The following is a 25,117-nucleotide window of genomic DNA, read 5'->3' as shown; positions in this document are numbered from 1 at the left end:
GGGAAGGCCCGTCCCAGTTTCTATTTCAAACATCGACGCCTCAGGAGGATTTTTGTAATATTTTCAAGCTTCAAATGAAGAATCTAAAATCCTCATAATTCACCTGGACTGAACAGGGATGAATAAAACCATGTCTCAGTCACAGTGAAATGAGTTTTCTCTGTTTCTCCTCTTGGAGCCAAGTGCTAATCCGAACCCTAACTCTGTGGTTAATGGCAATTTTAAAAATGAGGTTAACAGCCCTCCATTAATTAATCACAATTAATGTGATTAAAACTGACAGCACTAATTATTGAGTAGGATTTCATTAACAGGCCCATTTCAAAAAATCTAAATGTCATGAAAAGGTAAATGTTTTTTGTCTCTCAGTTCAGAAAGTGAAGCACAAATTCTCCATCGATTGCCAGATGAGCTTCATGGAGATGTTTTCATTTTCCAGCAGGACTGGATCAGTCACTGTGGCTTTACTGTGCTTGATCGACCATCAAACAGGCCTGATCTGAACCTCAGAGAGAACCTATTGATAAGAGCAGCATGGTGGATGAGCTGAAGGCTGAGCAGAGCCAGACTGATCACAGTGATGCAGGAATTCATGTAAAAAACGTGTTTAATTGATCTTATGTAATATTCTAATTATCTCAGTGAATTTTGAGTTTTCATAATCTGTGAACCAAATTTCAAAAAGAAAATATTCCTTCTCCATACAATTAACGATTTTTTGAGATTTTAAGCTCAATAGTTTCTTTCCTCTCCTGCAGTTTGGTTTCATCTTCTTGGAATTCTGCAGTATTTTTTTGTGCAAGAAAACAAAGGTTCGCTACTCAGATGTCACAACTTAAACATATCAACATCCAGCTGTAAACAAACAGTTTGGAGACGAAGTTATTTTTTGTGCATCTTTATTAGCTCTTGTAGATTACACTTTTTCTGGAACAAACAAATGAACATACTGTATTTTGTTCAGATTGGGGAAATCGGAGTATCTATTAACTTAAATATTTCAGAATGAGCTCTGTCGAGACGTTCCGTGATCAACCCAGGATTTCTATTCAGATCTGGAAGTTGAGTCCAGACTGTGGGAGCCTAATACCGCCTGTCCAGTAACCGCTGAGAAACACATCAGAGCATCAGTGTTTCAATGAAGAGGCATCAGCTGAAGTGTCTCTGCTGAGACGCATCAGGACATGAAAGACGTGGAGTGAGACGAGGACGCCACCGGGATGTATTTGAAAAGGATTTTATTTGAACTTGAGCATCGTCGCTCTACGACCTGGGCCTCTCCTTCTTGCCCTTGTAGAGAGCCAGCAGCGACACGTTGGCCACTTTGACCACCTTGAAACGAACTCCGGGAATGTCACCGACGGCGTGGCCTTTACGACCGAACCCTGCCACCAGAACCTCGTCGTTCTCCTGCAGGCAGACACACACACACACACACACACACACACACACACACACACACACACACACACACACACACACACACACACACACACACAGGCGGTCAGAGAGCACGAAGCTTGGCGCTCACGTTGTGGTCCTGTGCTCAGGTTGGCCGTTACCTCGATGAAGTTGAGGCAGCCGTCGTTGGGGACGAAGGCGGTGATCTTCTTGCCGTTCTTGATGAGCTGAACTCTCACACACTTCCTGATGGCGGAGTTGGGCTGCTTGGCCTCCACACCGCTGCAGAGGAAACACACCGTGTGTGAAAACAGGTGAGACAGACCGCTGCATCTTCCATTCTGGAGCCTGTTCCTCATGCAAGCGTCTCAAACTTGACACAGCTGCCTGGTTTTTCCCCCTCAGCCTTCAGATATCCAACCGACATGTGTGAAGATTACAATTTGAATCATATTAAAAAAACCTGCTATGAAATGAAAGTCGGTCACAGAGCAGAAACGACAGCTTATCGAGTTTTCACTTGGAGATACAGATCATTCATATTGCGGCTCAAGCCTCCATTACGGTCCTTTTCTTTCATCAACCCCTCAGGAAATTACCCACCCACCCCCTGCTCTGGAAGAAGTCAAAGCGTCATTTAAACAATGCTTCAGGCGAAAAGTCATTGTTTTAGCGTTTCTGTTTCAGACAAGTGCCTCATTTATGCACTGTTTTGAAGATATGTTTCCACAGCAACAGCAGAAACTCTGAACGTAGCTTGCATGCCGGGCCAAGAGTGTTACTACGATGACTGTCAACTCCAAAACTATAAAGTTCCAAGAGAATCTGGACTGGGAGTCATGACACTCTGGAGAAGAACGCTGTTGTTATTCACCAACTTGCACATCCGCACAATAACAATTCACTATGGCTGTGGTGCTCAGTGGCAACAGTGAGCTGTGTTTTTGTGTAACCAGACTCCCAAAACTTCAGTTTTTCATTCGAACCCATCGTGTAAATGGAGCATAAGCTGCTTAATGCTTGAATGAGTTTTGTAACTACAATTCAAGCAGATGCTAATATTTAGCAGCTCTAATTTCAACAAGTCCCCAAGAAAACCCGGAAGAAACTATGGAGATCTACAAATAAACCACCTCCATAAATCACAAATAGTTTACATTTTAATTCACATCCTCAACAGGAACACTCCAAACACACACAGTTTTAATGATGGCCCGACCTGGTGGGACCGCCCTGTCCAGGAGTGGGAGGTCAAATCAAGGAATGTCTGGGTTCACCAAACCGGGGACATGACACTGAACATGGAAAGACCGCTGCGTCTGGTGGTACTCACACTTTCTCCAGGACGATGCCCTTGGCGTGAGAAGCTCCTCCGAAGGGGTTAGCCTTCAGCGCAGTGCCCAGATGGGCCTTCTTGTACTGCTTATCGTGCCATTTCTGCTCACGCCGGTGATTACGGAGCTTCCTGGCAGTACGCAGACCACGACACTTTCCTGAAACACAAGGAGGCAATCTCAGCATCAGTCTGATGCACCTTAGTTAATCTGTCAGAGTGAACCAGGAATAACGTTCAACATTTTGAACATCTTATACTCATCTGTGAATTGTTCCAAGCTAAGCTTTTTTGTTTGTAACTGAAACAGTTTCATAAGTGATCAGAAATGGTTTACAATTGAAACCAGAGCTGGAAGTAAAAGAGATGGCATCTCAATATAAAATCAAACTTCCCACATGTTCATATTTAATCCAATAAACCATGTTGTCTGAATTTATTTAGAGATCATCAGCCTTTCCCAATTCCACTCGTTACATGGGAGCATTCATGTGTGAGCATAAGAACCACGGCGATATAATGCACAAGGATTCTTAAACTGAAAATTAATTTGGTCCAATCGATCAAATTTCAATAGAAAAATACGAACCGCTTCAGACACAGTCTGCGGAACTAAGACAAAGCTATTCGAGCACACAAACCACTGCCAAATACCCAACATCCCAGCTGCACGTTCACTCCACAGTAACTACTCCGTTATATTTGCCAGAATCTGACTGTATTAGACCAGAATGAATTTGATGTGATGCTAAGCTAACTGTGCTAACACGCTGTTATGGCCGCTCCACGTTGCGGAAAAAGCCAGCAGTACAAACGATCATTTTTCGAGTCCACCGTAACGTTTAACCGACAGAAACAAACATACAGCCGTTCGTAACACTTTCACACACACGATCGATAAGAAACACGAGCAGAGGAGACTCAATGTGAGGATATTTTAATGAAGTTTCAGACTAACCCATGATGACTGACGAGAGTCCGGGATGGAAAGGAAGGACCCAGCATGCACCGCGGCAATCTAGCTCAGGGAGGACACAGGGGGAGGGCCAAAAATATGCCTGACTGAAATCATCATACTCATTAGATAGATAGATAGATAGATAGATAGATAGATAGATTTGAAATTACTTTGAAAGTTTGCTACGTTGTTTTTCTTAAACAAAATTAGATAGCTAAAGTTTCACAGAGTAAAACAGCAACCAAAAGTTGAACTCTGAACTACCACAGAAGACACTTTAAAAAAAAATTAAAAAAAAAAAATTAAACATTTACACGTCATGCCCAAAGAAGATGACGAAGAAGAAAACACTCAACTAGAGAATATAAAGTCATTTGGATTTTAACAAAATTAAAGTGTATCTTCAACTTCAACAAAAATAGAAAAATAAATAGAAAATAAAGGTAATCTATATGCATACACAGAAACATACAGTAGCTCGCTAAATAAATAAATAAATAAATGTATATACACATATATACTCACAAACACTCATGAATTGGGGACATATGAAATATTTGGATCAAAACAAAATTTTACATTTGTAACAATTTATAAGTTTTGTTTTTGTTTTGAAATCCAAATTTGTGAATAAAAAATGTATCAAACAAAAATGGAAATCATCAACAATAAAATTTAACTCTTTATTCAAAATAAAGGTGCCAAATGTGATATTTTTTACTGTAAATTTCTATGTAGAGATCCTTGAAGCATACCTGTTAATGAAATGCATTATTATTAGAATAGAAATATATTTTTTATAATACAACGTACAAAAAAATTAAACAAAAAAGGATGATGATGATGGGGATTGTTACTATTCTTAAGATTATCAAAATAATATTAAAGACATATTGAAGTATTCAAAAGGATCATATAATGGTATTTGTACATTGTATATAAATCAGAAATAGGTAGAACACGTGTTCAGTCCCATGGGCGGGGCTCCTCGCTCCTCCTCTTTCCTGATTGGTTCTCCTTACTGTCGGTCAGAAGCAGAGGTTAATCTGCGGTGGTCTGATTATAAAGTAGATTAGAGGGGCAGAGAGGATGCTGGGTGGATGCAGAGCGGATGCAGAGAGACCGAGGACACAGAGGCATGGACTCACCGTGGAGGCACTGCAGCATCCTCCTCTTCCTCCTCCTCTTCCTCCTCCTGCAGCCCTCCCTCCTCGTCCTCGTCAGACCTGATGACAGGTGAGCAGAGACGCTTCACCTGTGTCTGTTGTTTCTGACCTCTACTGACGCTCTAATCTTTGACTCCTGACACTTGGGATCCGGCTTTACCGCTGGTTTTCAGAGTGACCTGGAACAGGACTGTTTTTTTTTTTTTTCCCTGTTTGTGTCTCCTCAAGAGTTACAGAAATTTTTAAAATATAATAATATCAGGAGTTCAGCTGCAGAAAATTTGCTAACTTGATTATTTATAAGTATAAGAGACTTATTCTCATTGTGCAGGTGTACAACAAAATTTGTCTGGATGTCTTGGTTAAGAGTGCAGTGAATATATAAGAGGATACAAGGTCACACTAAGCTGCCTTTGGCTCACATATTACCTGAGTTTGATCAGAGGCATTTTGAAAAGCAAGTTTCTGGCCTGAAGTTCACTGGTCCGAATCCCACTGTGCTTTTAGCTCATGAGCAAGACCTTGCTGCTGGAGCCCCATGCTGCTTGTATGTGAAGTTAAGATTAACTATGAGTAGTATGGGTCAGCTGAGGAAGAATTATCATATTAATTATAATGAAGGTAAAGGTGAAAGGTCAGCTGTTTTAGTGTGTGCTTCAGTTACAGAGTGAATAGGAAATAGCTATGCTGATGTTGTAAATGGGACAACTGCATAGATGTTATAATTGGTGTGATGGCATCTGGATGTTACGGTGGTAGATGTGATTGCAAGATCACAAATCCAATTGTAACAGTTTTTAGCTAATTAATTATAATATTTATAATTTTAATATCTGCCTATTGCCTATTTTTCTTCCAAATTTTCTCTTAAATTTTGAAAGAAGACACTCCACCCTGTTTGCTGAGTGTGTTTGACATCAAACCAGGTGAAAATGATGGATGTGATTTATGTATGTGCCTAACCTGTGTCTCTCTTTTAGTTTGCTCTCTCTCTCTCCCAGATTAGATGATGACGTCATTTAGAACTTTTCTTTCTGAGGAGTTTGCAGCAATGTATCGGTTTTGAATGATGTCATCATCTAATTTGCATAGCTGCTCATTTGTGCATCTTGGTCAAATTCGATGATGGCATCATTGAAAACTGAAACATTGTTGCCAACTCCTCAGTAAGGAAAGTTCTAAATGACATCATCATCTAATTTGCATAACTGCTCATTTGCATATCTAGGTCAAATTGAGTTTATTGTCAAGGCCAGCCATGGGAGTAACGGTGTTAAAATAAACAGTTTTACTCTTAAGTAATCTAACTAATGACTTTTCCTACGGTTACAATGCCAATATTGTTGAAAACAATATGAGGCATGCTTCCTTTACTATAATTCACTGCTTTCAGCTTGGTTTTTTTCTACTGGAGTCCAGCTGAGCCATGGAGCATGAAGTTTGTGGACCTGATGGTGTAAAGTGCATTGTGTGACATGACAGAGATACAGCCCTGATCATTGAAACGCAGCTTTGAAATGGAAGGACAGAGGTCTATTGACAGACATCTATTGGGTTTTATTCTTCTTTTACAAATACTATCTTCAGCTAGAAATGAAATGTGATTGGTGTCTTGTCTCATATCACACAGCAACATTGAATAATTGACATTGCTGTAGCGATTCCTGTTTGTAATCTATTCTGTCAAGTGTCCATTTATTTCATTAACCATATATTCAGTTTTATCATCAATAATTGAACATGCATCTTAAAGTTTCTATAAAAGGGTTCCAAATTATTTGGCATAACTTTTTTTTTTTAAAGTAACACAATACTTTGCATAGTACGTAATTAGTAATTTTTAAAATATTGCAACTTACTAACTCAGTTACTTTTTTGAAGAAATAACTAGTTACTATAACTAATTACTTTATAAAATTCACTTGCCCAACACTGGCCACCAGTAACATGACTGTCTGAGGTAACCGAACTTTAGTGACATGTTCAGTGAAACATCACTGTTTGGAGCGTGAGAAAGGAAAGACGCTCGGCGTGGGTCTCCCGGCAGTCCAAACCTACAGCAGCTCCACTGGAGAAGGGTGCAGCCAGGGTGTCCCCAAGCAGTTCTCACTGTAAGGTTTATTATATAAAGAGAAAGGTCTTAAAGTCAATAGTTCTTCTGCACTTGTGCAGGTTTCTGCTGGATAATGTGTGTGTATACATTACAAAAACAACCATCAGCACATGTTTTCCCTGCTTCTGTCATTGCTGTGTAAACGGCCGTAGTTTTCAACACGCTGCCATTTGCTGTAAACATGCAGGTTTGTAGTTGCTTATTGTGGGTCGTGACGGATTGAAAAGCTGTAAAATCTGGTTTTGGCTCAGGTCCACCCCATCCTTCATGTGTGCGTTCACGATTGTACGATTACGTAATGGTTGCAATCCCACAATCCCTCAGCGGTCCACACTGACCTCGGCTCACAGGCAGATAAACCTGTTTTGGGTTGAATCAGGGGAACTAGGAAAATCAGGGTGGATTTGACGGCTCCATTGTCTGTTTTTCCAACCAGTGGATGTTTGTGACGCAACCTGTGCTCCAATAAATGTGACGATCGTTTGATTTGAAAGTTGACAGAGAGGATTTTCATCCTGAGAGGCAGAAGTCAGCGAGACGGAGATTGAGTGGGATCATTTCGATCGGATTATCTATTGTGGTCGAAGCTGGCAGATTATTCCGATGGCAAGAAATGACCAGAGAAAATCCACAACTACATTCGAGTTGTTAGTTGTTCAACAGCAGTTTGTAAACATGACGGATCCACTTCTTCCACTTCAAGAGATTCTCTTCACCCGTTTCCATGGAGACAGAATGATTTTTGAAAAGTTTCACCTTGGGAGTTATTCTCAGAAAGATGTTTTCAGTGGCTCTCAGTGGCGTTGTCTTGTAGACAGACACCCAAAAATGGAACGAAAGACTTTCAATTTCACTTGAGAACGTTGTGTTTACTTGGCCCCGTGCAGTGACGACGCCACTTTCAGATTTCTCCTGTTTCTTCAAGACTAACAGCCATAATTTAATAATTACAGAACCCATCATACCTGCTGGTGGTAAAGATGAGATGGCAAATGCTTTCTGAAGAGATCCATTGACAGCTTTAACATGTTTAACATAAGTTGTAAAATCAGTTTTACACTTTCCAACAGATTTTTATTCATTATGAAAAATATTTTGTTGTGGGTTTTATTTTTAACTGACTATAAAATGTCATTGAAACATGAAAAGTCAGTGATAAATGCTCATTAACATCACCAAGTTTTGCATTTCCACTTAAAAACATTTAAATTGTGTAAATTGACCCTTAATGTTTGTTATTTATTTTTTTAGTTGGAGCAGCTGTTTTCAGACTGACATGTCAGCAAACAGAAGAAATAGAGATGTGCTTTGTGGCGTTAAGCTGCTTCTTCGTCCTGCTTCTTTATTCCACTGTGATGATCTGGGTCAGAGAGGCTGATCTCTGCTCGTCTCAGACTGACGGCAGGTCAGCAGCTCAGTGGCACCTGTCTGCTTTTTGCCCTTTACTTCTGTTCTTATTTAATTATATATCTTTCAGACTTCACTGACAGGAAATAAAAAATGTAGTTACCTCACGTCTTGTTGATAGCGTGTGATTTGGTGGTTTGCAGATAAAATTGTCGCCTCTTCTCAGGAAAATATTCAAATAAGGTGAACAGTTTCAGTTTTTTTCTTTCAGATCTGCAGAAAATGAAAATGATGAAAGACTGAAGACGGAAGATGGTAAACACTTTCAGGTAACATAAATAAGATAATCACTGAAACATAATTTTCATGTGAATTCATAAGAAGGCAGTCTGTAGATTCATGTCTCATGTTGGCTGTTCAGTCTGCAGATGTGTGGAGGAGGAGGCTATTACAGACCAGAGGAGCTGCAGTTCCCTTCCCTCCTCTCCAGGTGGCGCCACATTTAACTCAAAGTGTTGAGATTCCCCTCCAGCTGATGCGCTCACGCTGACCTCTCCGCCCTGCAGGTGCTCTCCAGCGGGCAGCCCTGCCTCCTCTTCCAGGCCCGGAAGCTGTCGCTCCGCTACGAGAAGCAGAAGCTGCTGGACCTGACGGAGCGAGCCTTCTCTCCTCACAAACCCGTCGACACCAGCCAGTCCGTCTGCCGCCAGGACAAGGCCACGTACGAGCACACACACACACACACACACACACACACACACACACACACACACACACACACACACACACACACACACACACACACACACACACAGGGAGAACATGCAGACCCCACTCTATGTGTGTGTTTCTCTGCAGGCTGGTCATGCGGTTTGGGGATGTGGAGGATCTGAAAGGCCTTTCCATCAGGTCAGTGGCCAACATCTCTGCTGTTCTCAAAGATCATTTAGTTCAATTTTGAAATTTAGTCTTTATTAAAAAATAAAATAGAATAAAAGATCTCCCCAATAACAGCAAAGTCACTGCATGACGCTTTTATATTCAGATAACATGTAAGTGGGGCTCTGGTGCATTACTGTTTATGTTTAAAGCTCGTGTCCGGAGTATTGAAAGAGAGAGGTTTTCTCAATCCAACGTCTGGAGGTTCCGCCCTCCCTCTGCTTTCATGAGCGACCAAGCCACGGCCCTTTGATAATGCACGCGCATTATCTGTCGGGTGAAAATGAGAGCCTCCGAGTCCTACAGCATCCTCCATGTTTAGCTGTTTACGGTGGATGTTCAGCAGACAGTGGATATATCCGAGGTAAGCGCGGCGGCTGCTGCGGAGCTAACTCTCCTCTGCCTGGGCGAGCGGCCGTGCTCTCTGGCTGCTCCACACTTTGATTGATGGCACGTAAAGGCGGAAGCTCGAAATCTATTGGCTGACGCTGACCGGCGCTTTTTCGGATAACATGGGGGTCTATGAGACGAAGGCGGGGCTCATAAATAAATGTTTATATTGCTTTATGCTAATATTATATTGTAGTATCGAACCAGACTGACACATTTAAGCTCTGTTGAAAAATGATACATACGTTGGAAACGAACGGAAACTCCGGACACCAGCTTTAACCTTTAAAATGAGCCGAACACAGATTTCAGCGTTTCATTTCTACAGGAGTTTTGAAACATGAATAAAACTGTATCTGACGTTGCATTATGACGTTTCAGGTATAGTTCAGGATGGTAAGCATTTCATTACATTTTCAGGTGTTTTGGACCTGATTTTAGCAGTTTCATCCTTCTTTTACAGTATTTTTCAGACAATTTTGACATTTTAGAAGACAATAGAAGAGAAATATTCTCTTATTTGTAGGAGGATAAGCGTTGCGGCACACAGAACATAACCACAGAAAGGACGTGGAAGTAACCAAAACACAGTCAACAAGGACATTTTGGCCATTTTATCTCCTTTCTAAACAGTTTTGCTTGTTGTTTTTACTCAATTTTTAAACTTTTTCCCCTCTTAGAAATCATCATTTTCCTCATTTTAGTTATCGTGCCTTTTTTAATCTTTTTCCATCCAAGAGATAAAAGTCATTTTTTGAAAATGACCCTGGTATGTACATAAAATAAAAATAAGATAAAATCACATTATTTATATGAAACTGAACCAGAGTAATTTCCCCTTCAGACTAGAGCTGTCCAACACCCTGTACGAGTCGTCGGGTCAGTGGTGGTTCTCTGTGGACGGCGTCTCGCTGCTCTACAACGCCTCGGAAGAGGCGGCGTTCAACGCCAGCGAGGTGTACGCCCCCGCCTCCTCCTCCTACCGCTGCACCCACGTCAGCAGCCTGCAGCGCTACAGCGCCCTGCTGCTGCCCGCCAGCGAGCGCGCCCGCCGCTGGGCCGTCACCTTCACCGACTTCCAGGTCCGTACCCGTCGCCGTGTCGCGTCGCGTCCCGACCCCGGCCGGGTCACGTCAGGGTGTCCGTGTCCGTCCTCAGATCCAGGCCTTCAACGTCACCGCAGGAGGCTTCTCCCCCGCCAGCGACTGCGCCACCTTCCTGACGCCGGCCATCCTGATGGGCCTGGTCACCTCCCTCATCCTGCTGCTGGTGCTGGCCTACGCCCTGCACATGGTGGTGCACCTGAAGCACATCGAGCACGAGGACGAGCGCAAGGCGGAGGTTTACTACCCGCACGACCCGGAGGAGCTCCATCACTGCAGCGTGGAGAACGCTGCCGAGAAAGAAGTGATGTAGGCGAAGCACGGACTGTTTCCACTCGCAGAAACGCACACGGCTGATTCAGGTCCCTGTTTCTGCCGTTACTGTGTCAACGGACTTCATTTTCCAAAGGTTTCCGTGTAAATGTGAAACTTTTCTGAAACGATGGGTTTTCATTTGTAAACGGGGCTTCACCTGTCTCCAAAACTCCAGACTTTTAGCTCAGGATTCATCTTTTCTAAACAAATGATTCTAGCATTTTATAATTTATTAGTGAATTTCTGTGTTTGCCTTTATATCACATTTAATAAAAATACAAATGGAAAAAGGTCAGATTGTTTTCCAGTTCTCAGGTATAAATACTGAAGATGTTCCATTTTTTTCCAATGTGAGGATAAATCTTTGAACTTTCTTCAGAGTGTCTCCAGAGTGTCTTCAGAGTGTTTTAACCTCCAGGATGATTCGGTCACAGTGAAAGGACCAAAGAGTGATCAACACTGAGGCTCCAGACAGTAATCCAGTTATTTTTTGATTGTTTGAGTGCTGAGACTTCATAGTTTCCAGCCAGTTTGTCACTGGTTTCTTTCTTGTAGAAAGCGATTTGAATCACTGCTAATCATTAAGCAGCTGTATCCACACTGACCACCCTGGTTTCAGTAATAATAGTATAATTTGGGATTGTACGTGTGTAACATCATTTGACTTCAGTTTCTGTCCTAAAAAAGTAATCAAGTTAAAAATGTATGTCAGGTTATAGTTGACTTCTTAAATTTTCAGATTAGATAACATTAAGGACAAAGCTATTTAAACACAGAACCTGATGGTAGACTTGAAGCTTCATATCCTGCTGGCAGCTGCCATGTTTACTACAGAAGAGATAAACGGCTGCCTGGTAACATGGCATTTTCTTGTGCCTCTCCTAATGGTATATCTATTTTTATTTTCAAAGTGAATGTGACTCATGACCTCTCTAATCCATTGGCCATATGTTGAGTATCTTTACATTTGAATAGAATAAGCTTCCCAGCCATCAGGGAGCAAAGCGCCATCATATTTAGGTCATACTGACTAATGCATGTGGGTCATTTTTTTTAAAACAATATTTTTTTCATTTTGCGCTGTTACAAAACATGAAAACAAAAATGTGAAAGCAATACAAAAATGACAAACGCTCAGATATAATGATCTAAACAGGAAGGGTGAAAAGGATGTCAGAATGTAGGTATTGCAAAATACATGGTTTAGAGAAAGAAATTGCACATTCAGGACCTTAGAGGATTGCTGGAATGCTATTTTATATCGAAGTACCTTTTGTGTAGCAGGTCTGCTCTCCCATTTTAGAGACAACTTAGGAGGAATGGTGCAGCTCATTAACCAGCTTCTCATTTTCCTGTTGTCTTGAACTGAGGCACTCCTTTATATGTGAACCTTGAAAATCTCCCCGTACCACAGGTTAATAGACGGTGGCCTCAATTTTATCTACTGGAAAAGAAGACATCTTCTTGTGCAAAGAGAACATTTACTAAAAGGTTTTGGTGAAATCGTCCCGCTCAATAATAAGCAGGCTGCAGTTTTACATTTGTCCACTGCGGGCGCTGCGGTGCCTGCACGGATATTTTAATCAACACACGACTGCAGACGAAGAAGAAACGGCTCATGGTGACCGGAGGAGCACGCCGGCAGTTAAGTTTTTGCACCAATATCTCATTTATATCGATCAAATACGGACATTAATTCAGCGGATTCATTCGTGAACTCGGTGCGGTTTTAGTTTTCTAACAGTACCGCTGGAGGTAGACGTTATCGCCACGTTTTAACGAGGTAATGCTTGAATCGAGCTATTTAGCATCTGGCTAGTTGATGTTACGGATGAACTGGTTTTCATGTTAACTGGTGACGGACTGCCTTTACTCGTTGCTGTTTGAGTCAGCAGGTGTTCTAACAAGACTCTTAAAAGGTACGATACTTCGAAACTTTATTGTGAATGTGGTTAAACGGCGTTCACCAGGACAGCTACGGGTGTCTGGCGGGGTTTTATATCGGTTGTGACGGGCAGCTACGCCGGACGTTCGAGGACGTCGGTCACAAATCAATAGGGAAACCAGTTCATGCGAAACACCAGCGGAGCACTCATCCAATTGGCTTTCGCGGGTCACGTGACGCAGGTAAGTTTACCTGTCGGTAACAGCGTCCAGCCGCTGCCGCCGGGAGCTTCATGTTGAGCCACATCCCCTCTGCCTCCGCGCTGTTAGCCCGCCGCCTCCTCTGCTCCTCTCCGCGGACTCTGGCCGGGGCCTGCCGCCGGCTGCTCGGTGGGATGGAGACCGCCTCAGTGCGCTGCCTCCCCGGGGAGCCGAAGCTCACCATCTCCTTCTGCCTGGACGGCAGCCACAAGCACATGCTCCGGGACCAGGACGAGCCGCTGGGCAAGGTCCTGGCCCGCATCGCCAACAGCATCACCAAGAACCAGAACAAAGCCAAGAAGTCGAAGAAGAACCGGGACCAGCAGCCGAGCCTGCCGGTGGAGGCGGCCGCCCTGGTGAAGCTGTACCGCGGGGAGGACGAGGTGCCCGACACGGTGCCCAACTCGGAGGCCTGGCTGGACGGAGCCGTGCTGCAGGTGGGGGACGTCAAGTTCTCCGTGCGGAGAAACCCTCCTTCCTTCACCGCCGCGGAGCTGCCGGGCTCCCTGCTGGCCGGATTCCCCGTCTGCCCCAAGCTGGAGGTGGAGTTTGGAAACCTGCAGGACTGCCAGTTCACCTGGTTCAGAGAAGACAGAGCAAGAGCCAGGTGAGTTACAGAATCCCCGCCAATACCTGAACCAGGGTTCGAATCCCTCCCCTCAGTGTGTCCTATTCTCTCCTTCAGTCCTGAACTACACCAAGTAAAAATTGTTTATTCCTCCCTGGAGTCTAAATAAGAGACCTGACAGTACCATATCAAAATATCATCAGTTTTAAGTAACTTTTGGAGATACAGATAACAGAACTTCATTTGTTTGGAGAAAATCATATTAATACTCATCAACTAGCTACATGACTTCTGCAGCTGTCTTCATTTTTCCTCCCTCCCCTCAGTGGTGATGATTCGGCGGAGCCTCCACATCAGGACGGCGGCTGGTCGGAGGTCGGGTGTGAGCGTGTCTTCGTCCCGTCCAATCAGGACATCGGCCGCCGGCTCAAACTGAGCTGCACGCCCAGAGACGGGAGCCGCAGCGGCTCCACGCGGGAGCTGGTGTCTGCGGGGGCTGTGGAGGCCGGCCCGGGCGTGTGCACGTTCGATAACCGTCACGCCTACACGGCGAGACAGGCGGCTTGGCCCGCCACGAGGGTGGTGTCCTACAACATCCTGGCTGACGTCTATGCCCAGACGGACCTGTCTAAGACGGTGCTGTACCCGTACTGCGCCCCCTACGCCCTGCAGCTGGACTACAGGCAGAACCTGATCAAGAAGGAGCTGGCTGGGTACAACGCCGACATCGTCTGTCTGCAAGAGGTCGACAAAGGTCAGAAAGCATCAGATACACAACAGTCAGAGTAGAGGATTTAATATTGTGTCTGAGTTTACAATTTTTTATTCATCATAGCGTCTGCTTGGAGAGTTCAGACTGCTTTAAAGTTGAGAAGTCCATAACCTTGTATTTGAATGTGTGTGATGAACACGATGTTTTCTGTGCTTTTCAGGGGTGTTTGTCGACAGTTTAACTCCGGCGCTGGACGCTTTTGGCCTGGATGGCGTTTTCAGGATCAAAGAGAAGCAACACGAAGGACTCGCGACCTTCTACCGCAGGTACTGAACCTGTTGGTCTGTCTGGGAGCAGCTGCATCAATCAGAAGGGTTATGTCTGAAAAAAAACTAACAGAAAACTGAGTCTGTTACTTCACTTCTTAGTTAACAGTGGAGAAAATATCAAAATATTTCTGTCATTTTATTGTTTCAGGTCGAAGTTTCGGCTGCTGAGTCGTCATGACATCATGCTGAGTGAAGCCTTGACCTCTGACCCTGCCCACTCCGAGCTGCTGCAGAAGGTTTCTGCTAACGACGCCCTGAAGGACAAGATTGTGCAGAGGTCCACCTCCCTGCAGGTCGGATAATCAGCGCTCACTCCTAACTCTCTGACTGAATTGTGGAAAATCTTGAATGGATGAGTTATTGTGGATTTAAGAAATATTTTTTTTTCAAGTCTGAAGTGTAAAACTGCATTTACATGACAATGTTTCTCCCGTTCACCTGTAAATGAACCTCCCATTCAATACGTTGCCGTGTAAATGTAAAACATTTCTGAAACAAAAACACCTGGTGAAGGTTGTCATGGGTTCAAACTTATCCTATAAACTGTTCCTCCTGCAGGTCAGTGTCCTGGAGGACCTGAACAAACCCGGCAGGAAGCTGTGTGTAGCCAACACTCACCTCTACTGGCACCCAAAAGGTAGGAGGAGTTCATGAATCCAGCTGAATCCCTCAGCAGTGGAGCAATCTGGAACAGATCTGTGAGGGAAACTCTTCTCTCTCGTGAAGGTGGGAATGTTCGCCTGGTCCAGATGGGCGTGGCGCTCCGTCATCTGGGTCGTGTGATCAGTGAGGCAGCGCCCGGAGCCCCGCTGATCTTCTGTGGCGACTTCAACTCCACTCCGAACTCAGGTGACATAGAAATGCTGCAGCTCTTGGGAGGGATGGCGGTGCTGTAGCCGCTGTTTCTATGAAGTCAAAGTTCACTGTCTCTCATCTGCATGTTTATTCTGTTCAATCTTTCTAGAGTTTGATCTAGCTCGTGTTGTGTAAACGTTGTTGTAAATGTCAGTGTCCTCTCTCTATGGAAATGTGTTTGATGATTCTCTCCATCCTTGTCCTGTGTTGTGCGTGTCATTATTTCCTGATCTCGTCTCTGTGCGGTATCACTCCCAGCTGACTCCTGTCGGTCTCTCTCCTGTTCTCAGGTGTCTTCCAGCTGCTCACTGAGACTCTGGTTCCTCAGCAACATGCGGACTGGAGCAGCTCCGGACCCGAGGAGTCCTGCAGCATGGAGCTGCCGTCGGGGTTCCCCCCCCTGCTGAGCGCCTACGGCCGGCCGGCCTACACCAACTACGTGGGAGGGTTTCACGGCTGCCTGGACTACATCTTCATTCAGCCGGAGAGCATGCAGGTACTCATGTTTCTTAAAAAAAAAAAATCAGAAATGCAGTTTTAATTTTTCTGTTTTTACACGTGAAAGCTCCACGGGTGTAAAATGTTTGCGTGCAGGTGGAGCAGGTGATTCCTCTGCCCAGCCACGAGGAGGTCACCACACACCAGGCTCTGCCCAGCGTCGCTCACCCCTCCGACCACATCGCTCTGGTCTGCGACCTGCGCTGGAGCCCCTGACCTCCAAACATCCAAACTGAGAGACCATCAACTCCTCTGCAGATTTTACAGCAGAAAATGAAGCTTAAACCAGAAGAGACGCCTCTGAATCCACTCTACAATAACAGCGTTGCCTTATTTCCAGTCTTTGGTTTGGACTTTCATCACTGATGTTCAGTAAGAATAAAACTGCCTTTTTGAGTATCAGTTTATGCATTCTGTATGGAATAATATGTTTGAGCTGAAACCACCATGTAATTATAAACTTCTGAAACAGCTGGTTAATGAATATATATCTGCGTTTTAACATTATTTATTATGACCATGGTCGAGTGATTTGCCTGCTGCTGGGACTTTGTTCTTTTAATAAAGTTTCAGTCTGATGCTTTGACTTCTATTTTTTTTTCTTCTACTCAAAGGAAACTGAAAAGATTCATCAGATTAAATTCATTTAGCTTTACAAGGTTATCAAAGTAGAGAGTGACTCATAGAAAGTGTCATGTATATCAAAGTAGAGAGTGACTCATAGAAAGTGTCATGTATATTTTAAAATTCTTCAAGTTGTACATTGTAAAACTTAATGGTTTGGGAGCTTTTAAGAAAAAAACATTTATTCTGTATAAAAAATATGGGAAAAGGTCACTCTTATGAGTTAAACCCACACACTGTGATAAAGAAGATTAACATTTTAATGGTTTATCCTCACAAATATGATTATAACAGGCATTTTTGAACTTGTGTTACAGAAATAGAAACAAGTCTCACAAATTTCCTCTACGTAGGCTTCAACTTGAAAAATCTTATTAAATGTCTTCTAGACAATAAATCTAGCACCGACTCTAGACAATAAATGCAACAATGCTTAAATATTTATGGATGAATTGAATTAAAATTTGCTTTTTATAAGTGTTTCCCAGCTGAAACCTCCAGTGGATCATCTTCATGAACACTGATATACATCAATAATGACATGAAATAATATATAGTAAGCCAATTAAATAATCTCTTGGATTTTTTTGTTCTAGTATTTGATTCATTCTATATTTAATTCATAACTGCACTGACTCTGGAGTGATTAAAGCCCGCCTCCCGTCGCCACGGTGTTGTTCTCTGATTGGTCAAAAGTGGAGAGGAGGCGGGACAACTCGGAGGAGGGTATTTTAACGTCACACCGGAAACAAAGTGACATGGCTTTCAAAAGAAAAAAAATCAATAGTTTTATTTCTCTTTCTGATTCATTGTTTGTTATTGCACATCCGATTTTTTGTGTATTTTATTATCTCCCTAAAATCTGAATGCAGTGCTTTAGAAACAGTGTATCGGATCGAGATGTTTTATTGCTCGCCTTTTGTTGTGAAAAGTCTGGCTGCACCGGAAGTCAAACATTAGGACCTTACGTGTCACTCCGGAGAGTTTCAGTCATTCACAAAGCTGCTCGTCTGTAAGTTTTACCGTTTTTTTCTTAAATCACACACACACAGGGGATGTTCCAGAGACAGAATTGTGATTTATCAGAGAGCGAGGTGAGGCGGCTGGTTCAGGTTTAGTCAGTTAGCTGGAGGAGCTAGCATGAGCTAATTCCTGTCAAACCAGTGGGTTTCTGTTTGTTATTGACCTGCAGATCAGGTAATACTCCAGCTTTTCACACATAAACTTATTATTTAGTTTGTTTGTGACACTTTGTGCTGCTAAAGCGACTGTTTTAGCTGCCGGTGTTTGCCTCTCCTCCTGTTTTATTCTATTTGAGCCTTTTTCACTCCTCATCCTTAGTGCTCTTTTTTCCCTTTTGTCTTGTTTTGATGAATCTGTGAGTAGTAAGTTTGATGGTCCAGTCTTCCTTGACGAATTAATGAAATGTTGTGATGTGACAGGATTTATTGACTTCTGCAGAAGTCTCATTCTCATTTTAAAACTTGCTTCAAACTCAGGAATTATTCAAATGATCGTGGTGCAGAACTCAGTTCTCACCGTGTCTTTGACACTATACACATGTCGTTAAAAAGACACTCTTCCACTGCTCCTGTACTAAAGTCTATGCAGTAGATCAGCAGACTCTGTGGACAGGTTGTTCTACCTGAGGATGCTCAGGAAGTGTAGCCTCTACTGAGCCCTGTTGGTGCTGTGATTATGTTATTTGGCAAAGAAAGATCAGCAGAGATGAGCGCTAAAGGACCCTGAAGGTGTAGAGTCAGAGCCTCCCTGCTTACTCCCACTCATGTAAAGAGGAACCGGATCAGGTCTGTGCTTCCTGAAGTCTACAATGATCTCCTTGTTTTTTGTGATGTTCAGCACCAGATTGCTGAAGTCTATTTATAGATACCTTAAAGTTGTGGTTCAAGATTTGCCAGATTGTTGTAGTGAAACAGTGACACGTATACTCTCTTCAACTTTTAAAAACACGTCACTTGTAAATGAAAGCACCGGGCACATTTCCAGGTTGTGTCCAAAGTCTAGAAAGTGTCCTACTTTAGGCTTATTTGACTTGAAATCTCGATTTGACAGCCTGGGTGTGTGTGTGAGTGAAGCCTTGAGGTCTTGGTTTGCCACGTCCAGTTTGACCTCAGTGCCTACAAACCGACGCTCACCTTTCTCCCTGACTGCTTTGATTGTCATGTCAGAGATTTATGAACTTTAATCAGGAGTCAGTTTTCAGTGACCGTCCTCTCTCCTGCACAGGTTGGAAGACGTCTTGTCGTTGATGCGCCGCATTCACTCCGGTGACTGTCGCTAACAGCGGAGGCATGAAGGCTTTGATCCTGGTGGGCGGGTACGGCACCCGCCTGCGCCCGCTCACCCTGAGCGTCCCCAAGCCGCTGGTGGAGTTCTGCAACAAGCCCATCCTGCTGCATCAGGTGGAGGCGCTGGTGAAGGTGAGGAGAAGGAGGAGGAGGAGGAGGACACACACAAGAGGGAGGCTTTTGTGACGGTGTGTGTTTTGTTTTTGTTTTTAGTTTGTGTTCTGTTTCTGTGTGTTTGCAGGCCGGGGTGGACCATGTGGTTCTGGCTGTGAGCTACATGTCAGAGCTGCTGGAGAGAGAGATGAGAGTCCAGGAGCAAAGAGTACGTACTGCAGAACAACACTCATGCACATGCAGGAGGATCCTGTCTTTCCTACCACAGCCCTCTGTAACACATGGATTTATATTTCAGAAGGACACATTAAATCCCTGAAATATAGAAAAATTGCCAAAAAAAACCCCACAGAAAATGATCATACAGCCAAACTATCAATATCAAAATAAATGTGAATAAACTCCAAAAATGCAAATATAACCACGAAATATCCACAGACTGACATGAAAGTTCCACAAGCGACCACCATGAGACATAAAACCACGAGGTGCTGCTGGAATGTGAGGCTTGCTCTGAAGTTTGAAGCCTCCTGAGATCGTTGTGTGTTTTGTCCACAGCTGGGGATTCGTATCTCTCTTTCTCATGAGAAGGAACCTCTGGGAACCGGTGAGATTCTTTTCTTCAGACTAAACCAAACAGAAGGGATGAGAAAAAAGGAGTCCAAATATTCAAGGATGAGCAGGAATGTCCTCACTGCTGTCAACATTCATTTAAACTGTGTGTGTGTGTTTCTGTGTGTGTGTGTGTGTGTACACACAGCGGGTCCGCTGGCGTTGGCTCGAGAGCTGCTGAACGTCGACAACGAGCCGTTCTTCGTCCTCAACTCAGACGTCATCTGTGACTTTCCCTTCAAAGACCTGCTGCAGTTCCACCGCCACCACGGGAAGGAGGGAACCATCGTGGTGAGGAACACACACACACACACACACACACACACCTCTGTAGTCTGACGTACCAGTTGTGGCCCGCGGGCCTCACGTTTGGCCTCCTGGCTTGTTGATGTGCTGAACGAGTGACTGTGTGAAGGTGACGCGGGTGGAGGAGCCCTCCAAGTACGGCGTGGTAGTGTTCGAGACGGACAGCGGGCGCATCCACCGCTTCGTGGAGAAGCCGCAGGTCTTCGTCTCCAACAAGATCAACGCCGGCATGTACATCTTCAATCCCAGCATGCTCAGCAGGATCCAGGTGAGTGGTGAAGGAGAAGTGTTACTCCTCTGTGTGCAGGAGCGAAATGGCTGCGGCTTCATTTGTCTTCATGTCTGTGTGCAGCTCAGACCGACGTCCATAGAGAAGGAAATATTTCCCGTCATGGCCGAGGAGGGGCATCTGTACGCCATGGAGCTGCAGGGTAACCGCCGCCGTCGCTGCCAGGAGCAGACTCGCCTCGAACTCACCACTGACTTCATGACAGTCGTCACCTCTCTCTTCAATTCTCCCACAAAACACTGATAAGACAGTCGCTTCTGAAGAAGCAGTGAAGCTCTGTTGAGATGATGAACTAGATGAACTAGTTGAACTAGATCATCAAATATAACCTGAAGTCTGAAGTGATCACTCATGTGTCTCCACATTGGAATCGGAATGCTATTTATTGTCACTGCAACAAGTTACAACGAAATTACTGGGGTTTAAAGACGCCCAGGCAGCCAATCACGGCGCTCCGTCACATGTTCCAAAGCTGCTTGAACAGATCGCTCGTCATCTCCTTTGCTCCTCAGAAAACATTTAGCAATCCAGCGTAGTCCTCTGTACTCTACACTGTTCATGCTGAACCCATCTGTGTGGGTTTATTACCAAAAACAACCAACAGCACCCACTACTGGCCCAACATGAAAACTACGTTTTTTAAATGTTTCTAATGTTTTTGTTTATTAGTGAAACTGTTAACTGAAACGAAAATGCAAACTGAAAAGTTTTCACTGAAAAGGTGTAGTTCTAGTTTTACTGATCCGTCCTCAATGAGGTCAGCCGGAGATCCAGCAGACGGACTGTTACGGTGTTGTTGTCGTGAGGTTGACTCGTTTTGCTTCCTCTGGTCCCTGCAGCTCGCAGCGCCACCAGACGTAAGTGGTTGGGCTTTTCTTCACACCCGAAAACTCTCGTAGCTGTGGAGAGGAACCGTTTGTAGAGAGGCACCGACTCAGAACATAGAAACAGACGAGTTGAAGCTGCTGATCTGCTGCTGGTGCATCTCTAGATCCTCCTTCCTCTCTCTGAGTGTAGCTGAGCAGCTGAACCTTCCTGCCCTGTAGTGCAGGACCCGTCCTGCTGCTCGTTTCCATGGTAACTGACTCTTTACACCGTGTGTGTGTGTGTGTAGGTTTCTGGATGGACATCGGGCAGCCTAAAGACTTCCTGACTGGGATGTGCATGTACCTCCAGTCTCTGAGACAACAGGCTCCCGACAAGCTGCGCACCGGGCCCGGTTTCCTCGGCAACGTCCTGGTGGTGAGCGCGGCACACGAGGAGAATCACAATGAGAGTACCGATCGGGATGAGGAAGATGAAGACAGCGGGGACAATGGGGATAGCAGGATGATGATGAAGATGGTGGGATGATGATGATGATGATGCTGAGGTTTCTCCTCGCCCTGCAGGATCCCACCGCTCAGATCGGAGAGAACTGCACCATCGGTCCCAACGTGACCATCGGAGCCGGCGTGGTGGTGGAGGACGGCGTGAGGATAAAACGCTGCACGGTGCTGAAAGGGTCCCGGGTTCGATCCCACTCCTGGCTGGAGAGCTGCATCGTGGGATGGAGTTCATCGGTGGGCCAGTGGGTGAGTGGAGAGAACGCCGCGGACTGGCTTTTTTACACGAACGGTGACTTTCAGACGAGGTTACGGAGCGTGCTGTGTCGGTTCCCTGTGGTCAGGTGCGGATGGAGAACGTGACGGTGCTGGGCGAAGACGTGATCGTGAACGACGAGCTTTACCTGAACGGGGCCAACGTGCTGCCGCACAAATCCATCAACGAGTCGGTGCCGGAGCCGCGAATCATCATGTAGCGTCGGGCGGAGGGCGAGCAGCGCGGAACAGAGACACCCTGGGAGGCCTTTTTACAGGAGCTCGACCAAAACAAACTGTGCCGGAGAGAACGGCACGAAGGCGGCGGAGGACCGGGCTTCTTTTCTTTGTTTTCCTTTTCATTTGGACTCGTTTTTACCCTGCTAGGCTGCATCTCCCCCCCCCCCCCCAGGTAGAAAGTGTAGGACGGATGGTGTGAGTCGGGCCGAGGTCAGACGAACCCCCCCGATGGCCTCCGACTTCAGACCCGGGAAGTATTCAGGTGGAGAGAGGCTGGAAACACTTGTTTTTGTGGGAGTGGTGCTCAGAGAGACGTTTCGATCCACTATGCATTCACACTAACCGGACCGCTTCAGGGAACACACGTTAAAACGAAGGGCGGCACGCAAACCGAATCCAGCAGGAGGAGGCGTGTCTGTGTTCACATGAATGTAAAGCATCGTGGCACATGGCACCTCTTCATGCGATCGTGGGGAAATTAGCTTGTCTTCTGCTGGAGCTAACGTGAATTTCTTTGTTCTTCTGAATCATGATACGCCGTTTGCCTCGAGACCAGAACAGTTACTGCTCAGTGAAAAGACAACAGGTTTGAAAATGACAACCTAGGATCAACGTTGGCTTTAATCGGCTCAAATAAATGCAATAGAAACTTCAATCTTTCACCTGAAGGTGGTGCCAAAAACACAAGGATGCTACTCTGGATGTTACACCGTGGCTTGGCTGAAGTATTCAGTCAGAAAGTATCTGGATTTAAGATGTGGCACTGAGCTTTTATGGCTTTCTATTTCCTTCACTTTACATCTCTGGCATCAGACTTGATTCTGTGCTGATCTCCGGCTGCTCCTCTCTTCTTCCAAAGCAGCTGATCTCTGACCGAATCGCAGAAACTCGATGTGACGTCGAAGCTCATTTCTGGTCCTCACGTCTTTAAAAACCAGCTGTGAACAGTCAAGAGTTTGGGTTTATCTTCTGACTGAACATTACAGGTGAAAGCAGATCGGTGTAACATCGTAGCCTCTTGACACTGTCTAGAAAATGAAGAATCAAAGTGAAGTTTCCACTTTTTCCTCTTTGCTCTTATGGTGCCACCTGAATGTTAAATTAATGTTTTGAACATACAGGATGAATTAGGAATCAAATGTTTCATTGGACATGTTGAGGTCAACCAACTAGTTTGTGCAACCAGGACTTTTTTTTTTTTCCTTTTAGAACAAACAGCACTTATAAATGTGTTTACAATGTCTGAGTTGAACTGCATGTGATTTTAACAGCAGTCGCACTAAGGAGGAACATGCGCTGGAAAGAGGTTTGAGCTCTGAGTCGTCGTCAAACCGAGAGGTTTCGTCTGAATCTGTCAGTCCGCCTCTGTTTTTACGGTTGTCATGCAGTCAGTGACGAACAGTATTCACTTCACAACTGAACGTGTTTGAATGAAGTCTTGTAATGAAGAAATAATATAATCTGCTGACTTTGTTTACAACGTTGTCTTTTTTTTCTTAATGAATGAGCTTTGTCCAGCTGATGAGGGGAAAACATGAGCTCAGTGTCTTCCACTGGAGACAAAGCATGCTGGGTAAGAATGCAGCATTCAGTCAGAACCATCATTTATTTTGATTAATTACCGACTGAAATGTTTAGATTTTTGTTTTAGCCCTTTATTTTAAAGGTGCCTTAAGGAGTTTGCACGTTTTATGCGAAACAGCGCCCCCTGCAGGCCTTGGGCGTAACGCAGCTAAGTGAAAAACTCGTCCCTGTGGCTCGCATGCACGGAAGAGGAGGACTCCTTCTTCGCTCGTTTAGAAGCGCTCAAGTAAGATTTAAGTTTCTTTTACCTGGTGGAGTCTGTGTGGAGCTGTGGCAGTGCTAGAAGCCAGTCTTTTCTTACTTTCTGGAAGCTCCTGCTCAGTTGTTGCTCACTAAGCATCTGGCGGAGTAATGGCGGACATAATGAAACATAACCAGCCGGAGCGAGCATTACGTCATTCCTTTCAAATTCTCCCCAAAAAAATGCTGGTGCCGGACCGGCACTGCAACTTTCAAGTGACAATTTAGCGCTGTTAGAGGTACTTGTAATGAATATGTCAGGGCACATTGTACACATCATTAAAAATGTGTAACATATTTATGGTGGAAAATAAGTATTTTTAAGGTTGTAAAACTCCTTAATGCACCTTTAATACAGATACATTCAAAGCTACACTTTGTCACTTTGCATCACATTCAATGAAAAAAAAACAAATTACACACCTGATCTCATTATTCCAAGAACAAATAAAAGACAGCTCAGTCCATGAAGCCGCAGCAAAACGGAAAATCAGTGACAAAAGACAAAAGAAATGACATGATGGAAAAACAAAAGACAAAAATTACATCATGGAAAAACAAAAACAAAAAAAACATCTGTTTATTTTTGATATTTACACATTTATTTACCTATTTTTAAACGGATTCATTTTTATTTATTTACGTATTTTACGTATTACGTATTTTACGCATTTATGTATTTCCTTATTTTTTAACAGATTTATATTTTAGTGAGGCACTCCTGTGAGTCCATGGACACGGTCTATGTGATTTCAACATGTGACGTCAGGCCGACGTCTGCGACACAAAACCTTTTTGTTTCTTGATCTAAGTAAAGTAGTGAAGTCAGTGTTTTTCATTTCAACCAAAGTCTGTTTTCCTTTTTCAGTGTCTGTGCTTCTCCTTCAGTAAAGACTGTGAGTAATTTTGTCCTTCACATCCAGCCAGCAGAGTTAAACCCAAAAACAACAAATCAAACACAAAAAGTGAAAGTAAAACTAATCTGTTCACATCTCAAACGACTGTCTCTGTTTGGAAGGTGAACTTAGACATTGATACAGATGTTTA

The 25,117-nt window shown here is 44.2% G+C and overlaps 4 protein-coding genes across 4 annotated transcripts; 3 read left to right on the top strand and 1 right to left on the bottom strand.

The window, feature by feature from the left end:
* Nucleotides 1-1,221: 1,221 nt before the first annotated feature.
* Nucleotides 1,222-3,756, bottom strand: rps23 (ribosomal protein S23). Its single transcript, XM_030091035.1, has 4 exons — nt 3,693-3,756; nt 2,735-2,894; nt 1,563-1,683; nt 1,222-1,410 (listed from the first exon to the last, which is right to left on the bottom strand). Exons 1-4 carry the CDS (start codon nt 3,694-3,696, stop codon nt 1,264-1,266), a joined length of 432 nt encoding a protein of 143 aa, XP_029946895.1. The 5' UTR covers nt 3,697-3,756; the 3' UTR covers nt 1,222-1,263.
* A 1,165-nt stretch (nt 3,757-4,921) lies between these two features.
* Nucleotides 4,922-11,064, top strand: atp6ap1la (ATPase H+ transporting accessory protein 1 like a). The gene is made up of 6 exons (XM_030091664.1): nt 4,922-4,928; nt 8,598-8,647; nt 8,885-9,039; nt 9,177-9,227; nt 10,492-10,729; nt 10,806-11,064. Exons 1-6 carry the CDS (start codon nt 4,922-4,924, stop codon nt 11,061-11,063), a joined length of 759 nt encoding a protein of 252 aa, XP_029947524.1. The 3' UTR covers nt 11,064.
* A 1,610-nt stretch (nt 11,065-12,674) lies between these two features.
* pde12 (phosphodiesterase 12) lies at nt 12,675-16,758 on the top strand. The gene is made up of 9 exons (XM_030091025.1): nt 12,675-13,192; nt 13,280-13,817; nt 14,105-14,532; nt 14,711-14,816; nt 14,968-15,112; nt 15,378-15,456; nt 15,546-15,668; nt 15,965-16,170; nt 16,269-16,758. Exons 1-9 carry the CDS (start codon nt 13,012-13,014, stop codon nt 16,386-16,388), a joined length of 1,926 nt encoding a protein of 641 aa, XP_029946885.1. The 5' UTR covers nt 12,675-13,011; the 3' UTR covers nt 16,389-16,758.
* Nucleotides 16,759-17,733: 975 nt separating this feature from the next.
* Nucleotides 17,734-23,919, top strand: gmppb (GDP-mannose pyrophosphorylase B). Its single transcript, XM_030091034.1, has 10 exons — nt 17,734-17,808; nt 19,044-19,237; nt 19,347-19,427; nt 19,778-19,826; nt 19,980-20,122; nt 20,247-20,405; nt 20,490-20,568; nt 21,541-21,668; nt 21,818-22,000; nt 22,096-23,919. Exons 2-10 carry the CDS (start codon nt 19,109-19,111, stop codon nt 22,225-22,227), a joined length of 1,083 nt encoding a protein of 360 aa, XP_029946894.1. The 5' UTR covers nt 17,734-17,808; nt 19,044-19,108; the 3' UTR covers nt 22,228-23,919.
* Nucleotides 23,920-25,117: the final 1,198 nt, after the last annotated feature.

The sequence above is a fragment of the Salarias fasciatus genome, chromosome 5 (genome assembly GCF_902148845.1).
Source record: "Salarias fasciatus chromosome 5, fSalaFa1.1, whole genome shotgun sequence".
Classification (NCBI taxonomy): domain Eukaryota; kingdom Metazoa; phylum Chordata; class Actinopteri; order Blenniiformes; family Blenniidae; genus Salarias; species Salarias fasciatus.
This window is presented reverse-complemented; position numbering and strand designations above follow the sequence as displayed.